The following is a 15,917-nucleotide window of genomic DNA, read 5'->3' on the forward strand; positions in this document are numbered from 1 at the left end:
GAGATTGGGAAATCAAAGGAGAAAATCACAAATCTGACCTACAGGCAAGTGCGGCAGGCATGGGCTAGGATCTTAGCCTTGGGGCTCAGGCTCTTAGGTCAGCAATGTTGAGGGATACTTAGAGCTGATCTCAGACTCAGCTTCCTTCCCCTTTACCTCAAGCCCAGTAGCACAAATAGGACCTTCCAGAAAGTCTGGGGTTGTGGATTTTGCCTCTAGGTCTCTCAGATATACCAGTAACACAATTTTGCCTAAAGTAAATCATAAGGAGAAAGCAGGAAAAAAAAGATAAAGAACTATTATGAAGTTGGGATGGCCAAAACACAAAACCGGAAGAGGACTACCTGAAAATTAGGAGAGATCAGACAGAAATTAGTGTATGACTCTATGAGACAACAAGAAATATTGAAACTAAGTCAAAAGTGTGGAAAAAAAAGAGAAGAAAATCTAAGGTATTTTGTATTTAAGAAAGAAAAAAAAAACCTCCCTGGAAAACATCAAGGGGAAATCATTTAAGATTTATTGTACTGAAAGCCATAACCAACCCTCCTCCCTCCCCATTCCCCCAAATAGAGTCTGGATAAGATATTTGAAGAAATTATGAAAGAAAATTGTTGAGATCTCTTCAAAAACAGAAGACAAAATGAAAGTAGGATCTATCTTATTATTAAAAAAGTCCCAGAACAAAAACGCCCAGAAAATCATAATCAGGCTTCATATATCAAGCACCTAGTTCAGAGACTTTTACATAGAAAATGTTTTAATGCTTATTGAATTGAAGTGAATTAAATGTGAATTGCAACCTATCCATGCCTTTTCATTTTGTAGAACTCTTTCCCACATCCTCCCTTAAGTCCTTTATGGTGGTATATGGTGGTGCAATGGACTTGGATTCATGAAAACCTCAGCTAAAATCTTTCCTCATATACTTGATAGTTTTGTGACCTTGGTGAGGTCAGGTGACCACTTAACTTCAGTTTACTTCTCTGTAAGGTGGAGTTAATAACAACACTTACCTCACAGGGTTATTGGAAGGACCAAATGTGATACCACATAGAAAATGCTTTGCAAATATGAATGTGCTATTTAGACGTCAGATGTTGTTATTACCCTTACTATTAGTGTGCATTGACTAACGAATTCAATACATGTCCTTTATGATACTTGTTGCACATAAGCCTTTTTTGGTAATGCACTGCATCCTACTTCATCTGCCATGTCCTTTCCCATTGGGATTGCCTTTGGGATCATCTGAAATTCTGATTCTTCTGAGTAGTGAAGTTATTAGATTATCAGGCATGTAACATCATCCAGATGATGATGCTGTCTTTCTACCTTATTCTGGTTCACAGACATCACACATCACCAGAATATTGGTGTTGAAATATGGCTTTTGTATTAGGGAGTCACACAAAACTGTCAAAAATGTTGTGTGATTACCTAAAATCCACATCTACAGGGCTGCCCATTCAAGTGAATGTCACCCTATAGGCAGTAGACACTCTTCATTATTTGACTATTTCTATGGAGATGGTTGGGCCAGTCTTTACAGAACTGCTGTGTGTCACAAGTAGGACTGAGTCTGGCTCCAAAGCTGGTGCTACCACATTATATAACATCTATACATATATATCATCAAGAAAGGCCTTGGCACCTTGTATAAATAGAACTAAAGCACGGAGCATAGAATTATAGATTTAGGGTGGCAATTTTTAAGTTAGGGTCCACTGACCCCTAAGGGGTCTATGGATAAATTTCAGAGCCTATAAACTTAAATAGGAGGAAAAAGGCTTTATTTACGCTGACATTTAACATTTTCTTCAATTATGAATATAGGCAACAGACATTATCTTAGACATTAGTCTATAGACTTCACCAGACTACCACAAGGTAGTGAGACAGAAAAAGTTTAAGAATGTCTGATTTAGGACTTAAAGGAGCCATAGAGGTCATCTAAGTCAAGACCTTCATTTTGCATCTGTAGAAATTAAAGCCCAGACAGATTAAGTGACTTATCTAGCATTACAAAGCAAATTAGTGTTTGAGGCAGGATTTGGAACTAAGTCTTCCTGACTTCATGTCCAGTGTTCTATTTACTATGGTATGGATGTTTGGATTTGGGTCTCTTGTGGGGAAAAAATTGCCTTTTGTGAATTCATTCTCATTTAAACTTGGTGACATTGTTCTATGCTGCTGAAACAAAATCTGTAAGTTGGGTAACTAAGATACCTCAAGGTTTTAGTTGTTTTGTAGGGGCCAAAACAGTGATAAAAATCATCAGTAAAAGGACCTTGCCTTCTTCAGTGAATTGGCTAGAGGTTTTATATGCATTTCCTCCCCCACCGCAGCCCATGATTTCATCCTCTTGATGAATAAATACTCTTCACCAATTCAGATCACATTAAATTTGAAATTTATAGAGTTTAATAGTCTTAGAGGGTTTCTTAGAGAGTTTCCTAGAGGTATTGTGATTTCTCCATCTGTGTATAGCCAAAATTTGTTCAATCCTCCATCCACTGCTTCTAGAAAAGCAAACTGCCCATATTGATTAAAACTAAGTAGTGGCAATTAGTAGTTCCCTTTTTATGCCAAGAAGAATTCAGGTCTGAATTCTCATTCCATAGACTGGAGTGATGACCAATGAAAAATTAAAGCATAACATAAAAATCACTAATTAAGCAGTTTTTGTACCTAAGGAACTTTCCTGCTTTTCTTTTTATTTCCCTAGTCTCTTAGCCCTTTCTACTGTTTTACAGGATGTGATTAACTGAAATATTACATAGCATAGAAGGATTTCAGTATTGTGCAGCTGGTTGAATTTAACTTAACCTTTCCTTGACTTTTTTTTTTGATAGTTTGGGATTTCCCAATCACTTCAAAAAGAGAGCAATGTCATTGAAAAGAGCTGACTTTTCGCTGCATGCCAGACAGATACCAAATCTGAAGAGGGAGGAGGGGAGCATCTTGGTAATGAATGTAGTCTATTCACATGAGCTTGCTCAACTTTGAGAACAACATTTTTAGAGGAGGGAATATAGAGGTCTTTAGCAATAATGAAATGTAAAAATATTGAATCAATAATGAAGAGCCAAAGGAAAGAAGTGATGGTGGTGGGAGAGATGAATGGGTATTCCTCTTTACACCTCTTAAATTTAGAAATGGAACGGACCCAAGAAGTCATTGAATCCAAATCCCTTATTTCACAGATGAGGAAACTGAGGTCCAGAGATGTGAAGTGATACTTAAGGTCTTCTCCTTTTTATTTTCTCCATTCCCCAACTAGAAAGGAGATGAATGACTATGCAGAGGTCCATTGGGCTGGACTGGATTAGAGCCTTGCATGTAGTTGGCACTTGCTAAGTGCTTGATTCATTCATTTGAAAAATAGAGTATAAAGATTTACAAGTCAGTCTTAATAACCTTGGATCCCCATCAACCTTCTCCATAACATCACAATTTTGCAAGGCATCCTAGACCCCGTAGAGATTAGCATTAGAAAAAAAAGTGGAGAAAAGAGATTACAATGAGATAGCATGAACCTCAGATATCTGAAAATTAAAATCATGAAATAAAATGTTTCGCTCCCTGGTAAATGAGCTGAGACAAAGGAAGATGAAGCATCGTGTTGTGTGAAGAACTCTGGATTTAGAGTTAGAAAAGTGCGAGCATGAATCCCAGCTCCAGTATTTACTGCCTTTGTGACCTTGGAAAGTTCTATCACCTTTTCATTTTCCTTACCTGCAAAATGAAATGATCTGTGCCAGCTCTAAGCCATGTCATTCTATGAATCTCTTTGAGCTGTTCTCTCAGTACATGTATCTCAGACAGATACTAAAGGTCTGCAGTTAGTTGGGTGCAACATTAAATAAGAGGGAGAAAATAGGCTTGATTGCATTGGGAAGGTCACACAGTACTTTCCAAGCTTTTCACTAGAAGAAAGCCTGTTTTATTGTTATTTTTTTAAATATCATTATTCTTCTGGTGTTGCTGAATTATTGTAGCCAAGGGAATGATATTATTTCTAAGAAAACAAAACTGCAGGTTACCCTATCTATGGGCAATAGAGAGGGGGCAGAATGGAACATAAATAAGCTGCAGAATATTTCAAATGATGACACATCTGCAGGAAGTGATATAACTCATCTCCTCTTAGAAAAGCATGAGAGAAAATGCAATCTGTCTGTACCTGTGTTTAACCAGAGTTATCTGTAATTTTCCATGTTTGTTCTCAGTGTATCTCTTTCTGTTCCAGAAGGGATGTTTTGCTTCCTACTGCTCCAGTCTCTCCAGAAACATGTTTGGGAGAGGGAAAAAAAAAAAGATAAGAAATTCTCAATCACCTCCTCTTTTACCCAGAGTGATTACCTTTCAGGGCCTTGGATCTAGAATCATCCTAACTACAGCTCTTCTATCTCTAGGCTGGTTTACCCCTTACCCCTTGCTGACTCATTTCTCTAATTCCTCAAACTATTTAAAGCCCCTACCCCTGCCCCAAGGCGTGGTTAACTTGTTTGGTTAGCCTAAGGGTTCACAATGTGTTTTTGTTCTGTGAACCCCTTTGAACCACTAAAAAACAAAAATGTGTGTGAATCTGCAGTATGATTTGATATAGTACATAATATCTTTATATTTATTCATGAAATATTTATAACTACAGTGATAATTTTACTCAAAAAAGGTACAAATTAAATTTTATATCACTTAAATTATAAAATATAAATTTTATTCTGCCTATAATTAAGAAAATTCTAAATATAAAATTATGGATATTTTGTGTAGGGCATTCTGTAAGAATTAAAAGAAAAAATCCAACAGGACCTCATGTGTTTACTATTATCTACAAAGCTGTATATTAAATTTCCTTATTTTTCAAACAGCATTGTATATAAATACCATTTTAAATGAAATAAATTACAGTTTGGAAGATGTTTAACATGATATAATAATCATATTTAAACTTATTTTGATGTTGGGCTTTTTTATTTTGACAAATATTTTCAATATTTTACTCAACACCAGAAAAACACAATTTTAAATCTGGTTCTATGTTAAGTTTATTTCTGTATTTTGATTTAAGATAAGAATAAAATGAAAATGCTTGCTAACACAAATGCATGAGGAAAATTGTTAGGAGAATTTTACAAGCTCTCTTTCTGAGAGATAGAAATATGTTGTGGTTAAAAAAATCCATCTAACCAATTGATGAAGATGAATAGTTAGTTATCACAAAAATTATTTACTTTTCTACTAGCTAATGAGAAGCATTGTAATGAGTGATCAGTATTCTTAACATTTAATTGCATGGATTGCAAAATATGACCTCTGTAAGAAAAAAAAATCTTTAAATATCACTTTCTTCCTTTGTACAACTAGCAACCCAGTTATATTCTCATAGAAACTCTAATTGAATGACTGACCAGTGTTGCTAACCAGCTCATTTGAAAATCAACCACATAGAAAAAATATTAACAAAGTAAAGTAAATATAATTTGTAAAACAGTCTTACTGCTAAAAGAAGAGGCAACATAAATTTTGTTTCTACAGAATAGTTGTGGTTGTCCATGACAGTTTAAAGATGTGTCTTATGCTCAGCAAGCATGTTTTTCATACAGCCTTTCATTAGCACTGCAAGGCTGCAAAAGTTCTTAATTACCTTGATCACACCATTACACAGTTAATGAGGTATGGAGGTATGATTTTAAGGTAACAGAAGGAATAACTGAGCTCTGCTGCCTCAGTGTACAGAAGGCAAATAAGGACATGTGAGGGAGCTGATCATTGTTTGTGAATCAGCTCATGCTCGAATGTTCTTGTGACAGTTTGGAAACAAGTTGAAGATCAATTGGAAAACTGCAAAAATATGTTGAGCTTAGTCAGAAATAGTCCAGGTTTGATGTCATCACTACACATTGTATGCATTATCACAAAGATTTTGAAATGCTTCAGAAACAGACATACTGCATCAAACACATGCATTTGTCTTCACAGGGAAAATGTATCTGTAACATAATTACTAATTTAGGTGACTATTAAAGAATTTTTATCATGAACCTCTTGAATCATCATCACAACTGACCAAATGGGAACCATTGTGTTAGCCACTCAGCTACTCCTTTGTTAACCCAATAAAAATCTTCACACCTAATAAAATGAGCTCAGGCCACATCTACATCATGCATATTGATCAACTGAGGGGTTTGTTGTAGGGGTGTGGAGGGGGTTGAGGGAAGAGAAAGCACTCCTTGTATAAGAAGGCTTTGTATTTTTAGCAGGAAAATCGGCATGATATAGTGAAAAGAGTGACCAAATTGGAACCTTTTTTTTTTCATCTTGGACAAAGTACTTACCTCTTCTAAGCACAATCAGTTTCTTCATCTGTAAAATGGAGATATTGATAACCATATTACAGGTTTATTAAGAGGAAAAAATTGTAAATCTTGAAATGGCTATGTATTAAAATAAGTTTTTATTGTTATTAAAGAGTTATAGAAAATGTGATTGATGAGAGATTCAGTTGTTCAGCGAAGTTATCAGGCAAAAGGCAGTGTAGTGAAAGGGATGCTGAATATGAAATCCAGAGGAAGGCCTGTCTTAGAATCCCAGTTCTCTATCATCATAGATAGATCACATGATCTCACAGAGTCTGGGATTCCCATTTTGCAAATGAGGAAGCTGAGTCTTGGAAGGATTAGTTGACTTGTCTTCTTGAATTCCCCAACAGAGTCACTTTGAGGAAAGAGATTTGTAAATATTAAAGCATTACATTAATCAATAGTTGTGATTTGTTATTAATTGCTTGGACCTTTAACTTGTTAGTTTATGGGTTCATTTCAGTTTTAGCACTGCCTATATTATCTGAAATATTCTAGAATGTTCTTGTGTCATTTTCTCAGATTTTGTTGAATATCACTGAATAACTCTTTATAAAGTGTGTCTTTGATACAAGTCATAAGATCAAGGATTAGCACTGGAAAGAAGCTCAGAGGTTAGATAGTTCAACCCTCTCATCTTACAGGGGAGGAAAGTGCAACCCAAGAATGTTAAGTCACTTGCTTAAGGTCACACATGTTTGGTATCAGAGGCAGAATTTGAGCCAGGTTTTCTAATTCTGGTGTTCTCTCCTTATACCACTAACCCTGTAATACTATTTATGCCTATGCATGTTATATATAGAGGAATATGGCTATGAAATTATTTCATCCTAGTGAGGGGAACCCGAGGTATGTTGGTCAAATACGGCCCGGCTTTCATTCTCTGTCTCTCTCTCTGTCTCTCTCTCTGTCTCTCTCTCTGTCTCTCTCTCTGTCTCTCTCTCTCTCTCTCTCTCTCTCTCTCTTTCTCTCTCTCTCCCTCTCTGTCTCTGTCTCTCTGTCTCTGTCTCTGTCTCTCTCTCTCTCACACACACATACGTGCATTATATGTTGACTTGGGATCTTTGCCCCATGTTCCTGTAGTATTAATCATTTAATAAGAGATTGGATTGGATTGGTTTACATTGGATTGGACTGGTTAAGGTGACCAATGAGAGTTAGCTTGGCATAGTAGATAGAGGGCCAGCCAAGAAGTTGGGAAAGTGTGGGTTCAAAGCCAGTTTCTGACACAGAATGGTCTTATGACCAGGGGAAATCAATTAATTCTCACTTCCCCAGACAAATCTATATTCCTATAAATTGTAGTGAAAGAGGAATTGCCACTCTACATTAGTGAAAGATGTTTCCTTACCAGGAATTCTTAACAGCAGTGAAATTGCAGGTGTGGGGAAAGCAATTAAATAAATAAAAGTGAGCAGTTTTGCCAAAGTTAATAGACATTTAATATTCATTTGAGGACAAATATAATTCTGATATATATGGACTAAAATAATTCTAATTTAAATGTAGGCTAAAATTATTATGGACTAATAAAATATAATCTAATATATAGGACTAATCTAATTTTAATATATTCCAATATGTTAATTCATTATATATATACATGTATGTATATAATACTATACTAATTCTAATGATCGGTAGTGAGTTATGAGAACAATTTTTTTTTTTAGATACTTGTTGGGAGTTCCCCTCACTGAAGGAAGAGCAAATTCACCGGACTATTTTGACTAACTTAAAATTGAATCAAGTCACTTCATGACTGGTTCCAGGGATGGGAAACCTGCAGCCTTGAGGCCACATGTGGCTTTCTAGGTTCTCAAGTGCAGCCCTTTGACTGAATCCAAACTGCAAGTTTTCCAATCCTAGTAGTCTTTGAACTCCAGAAGGGTGCTAGCCACTGTGGAAATAGTGCTGGTGATGGTCAAAGATGACATTCTTACTTAGCTGCCTGCTTGAAAAAGTAGGCTTGGCCTAAGTCACTGTAACATTACATACATAGGGTCGTTCATTCATGAAAGCAAATATTCATAAAAGCAAACAACGGATCGATGGATATGGGTTCTAACTGGTCATGTTGGGACTTCTTTTTACAATGGAAAGTCAAAAATTATGAGTGATTTGTTATATGGGCTTTTAAGAAGTGTTTCTTAGGGCATTAAATAGAAATGTGTTTTTTTTTTCAGAATCGGATATAACTCTTAAAAATGCAAGGTGAGTCAGTGTATGTTGAAATGCATCTATACATTTTCAGATTCAAGTGATGTTATTGTTAGTTTTGCTTAATTGTTTTACTTTGTCATAAGAGAGGTCTCATGGACTGTGTGTAATCTGGGAATGTTTATAAAGTAAGAACAAAATATATGAAAACTTAAAATGAATAGATATATGTATCCAGGGTGTATATATGTGTGTGTGTGTGTGTGTGTGTGTGTGTGTGTGTGTGTGTATAATACTATATTCACAGATATACAAACACGAACTGAAACATTTGTGTTTCTATGAATTACAGTAAAATTGGTATTATTCTGTTCTTACATTTCATTTTTACTGTAGGTTGGCTTCTAGTCATTTTGGCTAGCATATCCCTGCTGTCTTGCACATAATAGGCCTTTTAAAAAATGTTTATTGTATTGGACTCAATTGGACAAACCCTGTTTGAAAACTTTCTTATCTAGGTGTTTGGCCAACAAGTGATGATTTTTTTTTTCCCCAAGCAATTGCAGCAGGTCATGATGGGTGTCTACTAAAATAGGGAGGGATCACAGTCTGTCATTGGAAGAAAACTTATGATACTAATGAAAACACATGTCCTCAAACTATTAAAATATTTGCATGAATATGATGAATGTTTTCAGAGATCTAATTAGCAATTTTTTTATCTGGAATATTTCAGTTAGGGAAAATAGGGGGTAACTTTGGGAAGGAAGGTTTTCTTCTAGAAGCTTTCTGTTTTGATGAATTATTCTTGTTAATTAGGCCCCAAGCTCAGTTCTTTCCTTTGCTGAAGGAGCCTAATTATTTTGTGTACTCTGACTTTTCACACACTAAGGCAATGTTCCAGTTGTCCCACCTTAGTAACAGTTCAGTGTGATCTATTTATTTGCTATTCATATAAAGCATAACAAAATGATTGTTGCCATTTGGGAAAAAAATAATCGTATGCAGTAGGGCATAAACTCTTAGCTGGTTGTAATAAATCACGACTTCATCTAAGTGTAGCCAAGATACAGTTTTGTTGTGTTGATACAATTCATAGAATTGCTCAATTCTCTAACTCACTTTGTGTTTTTGGAAACAGTATTTTATATATGTGTGTGTGTGTGTGTGTGTGTGTGTGTGTGTGTGTGTGTGTGTATAAATGAGTAGTTTATATGAGATTCTATCCCATGGCATATTTCTCTAAGTTAAAAATGTCACAGATATTACAGTATGCTGTATATAAATTATTTTTTCTAGAATTTTAGACTAAAAGGTCCCCAAATATTCTAAGCATAGAATAACATTCTTTTTTACAATTGTGTTCTTTTTCTAGCCCCCACAAATCCTACTGCACCTATAGATGATACAGAAAAATCACCCAACCCAATATCCGAAGCCCCTCCTACCTACAATTCTCATTATCAGCCAGGTGTGTTCAGTCTTCTGGAGGGTAATTTTTTCTCTTCCCTTGGCTCAGTTTTAGGATTCATGATAAAGATTTCAAGTGGATACGTTTTCTCATCTTGCTATCGTCATTGTCAATGTATTGTTGGCCATGGTTAATGAATTGCTCTGGTCTAGGCATAATATCTTTTTTCATGCATAATGTCTAAAGAACAAATGTTCCATGATATGAAACAAAGTGGAACAAAATGTTCCAAATGATATTTGACAAGAACTGTGGAAAAAACTCAAAATCAATTGGGCAAAAATGAGAATTAGACTAGTACCTTATACAGTATATCACAATATAAAAGTCACAGCATTAACATAAAAAGTAGAGAACAGAAGAAGGTTCCTAGAGGGAGCTTTGGGATATGGTGGAGAGGAGTCCTACACCTAAAATTTGGAAAACCTGAGTGTGAATCTAGCCTCAACCACACTCAAATCATTTAATCTCTGCTTCACTTTACTTATCTATAAAATGGGTATGATAATAATAGTCATTGTTCCAAAGGTTATTGTGAGTACCAAATGGGATAGTTTTTATAAAGTACTTTGTAAACTTTCAAGCACTATGTAAAGGTTAGCTTATATCATATTACATTATAATATTTTGATATATAACACAATACATTATTATATTTATGACTATATTATTATTATCTTCATCATGATTATAATGCTTTTCACAAATATAGCTAAGGGTAGAGTTCTTAACCAAAAGAGACAGAGGTTATTATCAAAGATAAAATAGATAATTTGGAGTTCATAAAATTGAAAAAAAAAACATTGGCAGAAAAAAAATCAGTAAGGATGAATAAGAAACTGTTGAGTGGAGGGGAAAATTCCTTGTTTTGTGTATCATTAATAAATATCTGAGAGCCAAGATAATTCAAGCCAATAAATCAATAAATATTTAGTAAGCAATTACTGTGTGCCCAGTACTGTACTGAGTGGTGAGGATACAAATAAAAGAAAGGCAGTCACTCACCTTGAAGAGCTTATACTCTAATTGGAGAAGACAACACGTTAAAAAACAAAGTAGCTGGAAAACTGGGGGTGGGAGTGGGGGACCCATGCAGGCAGAGGCATGGGGGAGAAAGAATTCTGGAGAGTTGTAAGTAAGGCCTAGAAAGGAATGAATGAACATGGGTAGCCTAGGGGCTCCTCCTTAAAGTGGAGATTCTGGGAAGAAATGACCAATCATATGGAGGGGACACAGGGACATAGAGGTTTACCTGCAAGAGAAGATTGTAGGGAGAAAAGGATCATTCAGAATGACAAGGTTGGTGGAGCAGAAATATATAAGACAAACAAATATCACGCAGAAACATTCTTTAATAGGTAAGTGGCCAAAGAGTGCTAACTGAGTATAATCCAGTGGAATGTACAATGTACATTTAAATAATGTGACCACTTTACAGGATTCATTTATTCTTATCAGGACTTAGTTATAAGAGCAAACACTTTTCAAAAGGTATATCAGAAACTATCAATGAATATATGAAGACACTAACAATATAAATGCACATTTACAAATTTTGAGGTTTCACTTGACACTCAGCCTGTTGGCTAAGATGACCCCCCAAAAAAGCAGGAGCAATAGTAAGGATTATAGCAGTCATTGTACTTGTATTCCTAGTATCTAGCACACTACTTGGCAAGTTCTTAACAAACACTTGTTAAGTAAATCATACAAGAGAGGGTACAATTTCGGGATGGTTGTTGGGGAGGGATATCCAGAAATGACTATGTTGTGAACATAAAAGGCAATAATGATATGCATTTAAACCTACCTAGAGTTTAGAGATTTTAAAGTTTAAAGCCATGGACTCCAGAAGTTCTTAATCAGGGTACCTTCAATTGGAAAAAAAGAAACATTGATAACTATATTTCAATATAACTGATTTCCTTTGTAATGCTATATATTTGAAACATTTAAAAACATCTTATGTATTTAAAAACTATGGAGTAGAGGTCTATATGTCTTACCAGACACTGCCCAAAGGATCATAATATCAAAAAAAAAAAAAGGTTAAAAACTCCCAGCCTTGACACTAGAAGAACAAGAGAAACCCTAGAGTAATGGTGCAGAGCTAATGTCACAGCCCTAGGATCAGGTCAGTAGATCAGGAGATTTCTGAACCAGTGCAATGTGCTTTGGAAGATAATGTTTTCACATATGCTTTTCCTTATATCATATTCAGGCAATAGTCAGCATAACCCTCCTTCCCAGGTTACCTCCAAGTTTCATCCTCAACTGCCTGTCATAACTACTAAGTTATACCCAACCAAGAGAATAGTATCCCAGCCCCTGCTAGCTCCATCCCGCCCCTCACCTCCACTTTCCCTTGAACTTCTAGAGTAGAGTCTATTGGTCTAACTCCTAGTTCAATTTTTCTCTTTCGTATAGTAAAAAAGACCCTGAACTTAGATCAGGAAATCTAGCTATGTGGCTACTCAGTTTCTCAGAGACTCAGTTTTTTATTATGTTTAATAGGAATAAATATTATGTACAGTAACAAATCCACAGAGTTGTTGTATGGGAATGTCCTCTGTAAAACTTAAAGGACACTATAAATGTACTTTATTGTCATTCTTAATAATAATAATAATAATAATAATAATAATAATAATAATAATAATAATAATATAGTCTGTATTTGGCACAGGCAACAAAGAGGGAAATGCATGAAAGCAGCTGTGATGGTTAGATTAGCAATGAACAGTGCAGGGTGGGGTACCTATTTCCTTCTCAATTTCTGAACAGCTATAGTAATTTACAACATTTAGACATTTATATAAAGATATAAAGTACTGCATATGTTAGCAGATGGAGCTGCTGCCCCTGGGATTCTCATTTCAATTTTATGTTCCTTTTTGAATGAATCCCTAGGCTTAATATGTCACACACATTGTCTATATGAAATTGAGCTGAAATAATCCTATAAAGGAACTGCTAATTAATTCTGTATATAGCTTTTAGAATTATCAATTGATAAATCCTTTTTATTTAAAATAATATTTTATCTTTTAGATAAATACATATCTGAACTGTAGCTCTGCAAGCTTAAAAAAACTGTTTTTTTAAAAATTCCATTAAAAAAATATGGATTTACTATTTCCATCTGAGATTCCACTTAAAAAAAAAAATCACTGTATTCGCCATCTAGTGGTATAAATTGGTATTTATCTATGATTCTAAATGTGACCTCTTTTGGAATATATGGTCGCTTTTAAAATTTGTAAAGTTAATTTCTGTGATTATATTTTTCCATTGAGTTGAATTCTAAACCTAGATGGAGTGTTTCCATGCTGTTTTTCCCAAAATATATTAGAAATCACACTTAATAATGAAAAATATTAGTAGCATATATAAGGGGGAAAATACTAAGAATTCATTATTAACATATTAAAATAGAAGTAAATGACTAGTAAAACATACTTCAGTGAAATTTAGTTATATATGAAGGAGAAATGGGCTCTCTGGATTGTATGATTCATGATTTTAATCTCTAACCATCCCTATAATATAGTGGTCAAAGAATGACCCTATGAAGGTTGTCAGATGGATCTTGTAAATATAATGTGTCTACAAATGTACATGTATCATAATAACTCATATTTGTATAGCTCTTTAAGATTTTTAAAACCATTTTCTTTTGTTTCCAGTGATGTATAGCTGTGAGTATGCATAGATAAACTATATAATCTTATATCATCTGTATATGGTATACAAGGCATCAACTCATTGGGCACTCATGAAAAGCAATGATGTCCTTGCTTTTTTTCAGCAGTATAAAAATTTGTTTTATTGGTAGTAGCTAGGCAGAAACATATGAGGGGTACATAGCTCTTAACCCAAATGAAGTAGTCTGAAACTTAGAATCTAAAGAACAATTTTGGGGAAAAAATATGGAAACTTTTGTTGATCATGTTGTAGTTGTTTCCCAGTTTATTTTATCAGCATTAAATCTCTGCTTGTAACAAAGAAAGGGAATTAAAAAAAACCATCCAATACAATGACTATACAAAGAACCATAATTTTGAACCTAAAATAAATATTCACTTTTAAGCCTTTGGTATCCTTTAAGATTTTAGCCATTTGTTCCAGAACACTTAATTTTCCATAGCTTATATAACAATATTGCTTAAATATAATGATAATAAGTAGTTTGATTTTTTTTTCACAACTAAGATTTCAAGTAGTGCCGAATAAAATATTTGCACAATATATTGTTTTCCTAGTTAGGTATTTCATGGAACCTTAGAACTGGAGAAAACTTTATCATCTAATCCAATTCTCCTCATTTTTCAGCTAAGAAAACTGAGGCTCAGAGAGTATAAGTGACTTTTCCAAGACCATACAGGTAGCAAATGGGAGAGTCAGGATTTGAACTAAGGTCCTTTGATTCCAATCCCAAAATTCTTTTCTGCTACACCTGTTTTTCTGTCTAGTTGGTTCTCTCAAAGTTCAATAGACCCATAAAGAGATATAAAATAGAGACGTCTGCATATTATTTTATTCATTAATTTAGGTAACAAACACTAAGCAATCATGATGTGTGCAACAATATGTTAGACATTAGAAGAGCTAGAAAGATGAATAAGCATAGTCCCACTCTTAAGGATGGTGGGAGACATGTTCACCTAGAGCCTTTCCAACAGTGTATGAAAATAGCTTGTATCATAATAGAGCACCATTGCATTCTACATTTTGAAAATTGTATAGAGTTCATCTTTAAAATGACTTCAATTATTTCTCTTTAAAATTCTAATTCTTTCATACTTAGGACCTCCTGCACCAGTTGGCTATCCCATTGCAGGCTATCCAGGCCCTGGCCCTATGGGCTTCCCAGGCCTGAATCAGCCTGGTGGCTTTCCCATATATCAAAGTGGTGGCCCGCCAGCTGTGTATCAGCCTGGCATCAATGTGAACCCAATTCAACCTCCCCAGATACCATGGATGCCTGGACCACCTCCACCCCCAAACTGCCCACCTGGTCTGGAATACCTATCTCAGGTAGTTGAATCTACTCAATCCTTAGTTCATTCACTCTAAGGTGTATTAAATATACATATACTAGATAAATATATAACTTGGTTTTCAATGTTACTGGGGCATTTTGTGGGAAGCAATGACAGGACTTGGTGAAATTAATTACAGGAGGTAAGGAACAAGGGAGAGTTAAAAACAACTCTGTGACTTTTTGCTGGCTATCTTCCATACCCGGAATGCTCTTACTCCTCACTTTTTCCTCTAGACTTCTTTCAAGATTGAACTTAAACCCTACTATAGGCAGGCATTCCTGGTCTCTCCTCTTCTGTCTTCCCTCATGACTTCCCTTCTAGATATATATTGTGTGTATACAGAGTTGTTTTCATGTTGTCTATCTTGTTGGAATGTGAATTACTGCTTGCAAATAGACTCCATGTTTTTGCCTTTCTTTGTCTCCCTCAGGCCTAGCACAACAACTGACCTATCCTAGGCCCTTAACAAATTCATAATTGACTTACTGATGACTTCAAGGTTTCTAGATTGGAGGGCTAGGAAAGAAAGTCAGTTCCAGGGGAGAAAACTAAGGGGATAGAGTGTTAGATTTGGAGTCAGGAAGACCCAAGTTCAAATTCTGCTTCAGACACTTAACTAGCAGGGCAGCTAGGTGGCACAGTGGATAGAGCACCGGCCTTGGAGTCAGGAGGACCTGAGTTCAAATCCAGCCTCAGACACATAACACTTGCTAGCTGTGTGACTTTGGGCAAGTCACTTAACCCCAGCTGCCTAACCAAAAAACAAAAACAAAAAGCAAAAAGATACTTAACTAGCTTACCTTGAGCATGTCATTTTACTTAGTTTCAGTCTCCTCATCTGTAAAATAAGAATGATAATAACACCTATCT

General features: G+C 35.2%; 1 protein-coding gene across 8 annotated transcripts in view; it reads left to right on the forward strand.

Annotated features, from left to right (window-relative positions):
• The window catches only part of PLSCR4 (phospholipid scramblase 4), a 140,967-nt gene that overhangs the window by 104,553 nt on the left and 20,497 nt on the right, over positions 1-15,917 (forward strand). For all 8 annotated transcript variants that reach the window (XM_020980944.2, XM_020980939.2, XM_020980942.2 and 5 more), the window contains 3 exons: positions 8,558-8,585; positions 9,907-10,002; positions 14,810-15,039. In XM_020980944.2, coding sequence (XP_020836603.1) covers positions 8,579-8,585; positions 9,907-10,002; positions 14,810-15,039 — 333 coding nt within the window. In that variant the 5' untranslated portion in view covers positions 8,558-8,578. The remainder of the gene's footprint in view (positions 1-8,557; positions 8,586-9,906; positions 10,003-14,809; positions 15,040-15,917) is intronic.

The sequence above is a fragment of the Phascolarctos cinereus genome, unplaced genomic scaffold (assembly GCF_003287225.1).
Source record: "Phascolarctos cinereus isolate Bilbo 61053 unplaced genomic scaffold, phaCin_HiC Scaffold_7;HRSCAF=346, whole genome shotgun sequence".
Classification (NCBI taxonomy): Eukaryota; Metazoa; Chordata; class Mammalia; order Diprotodontia; family Phascolarctidae; genus Phascolarctos; species Phascolarctos cinereus.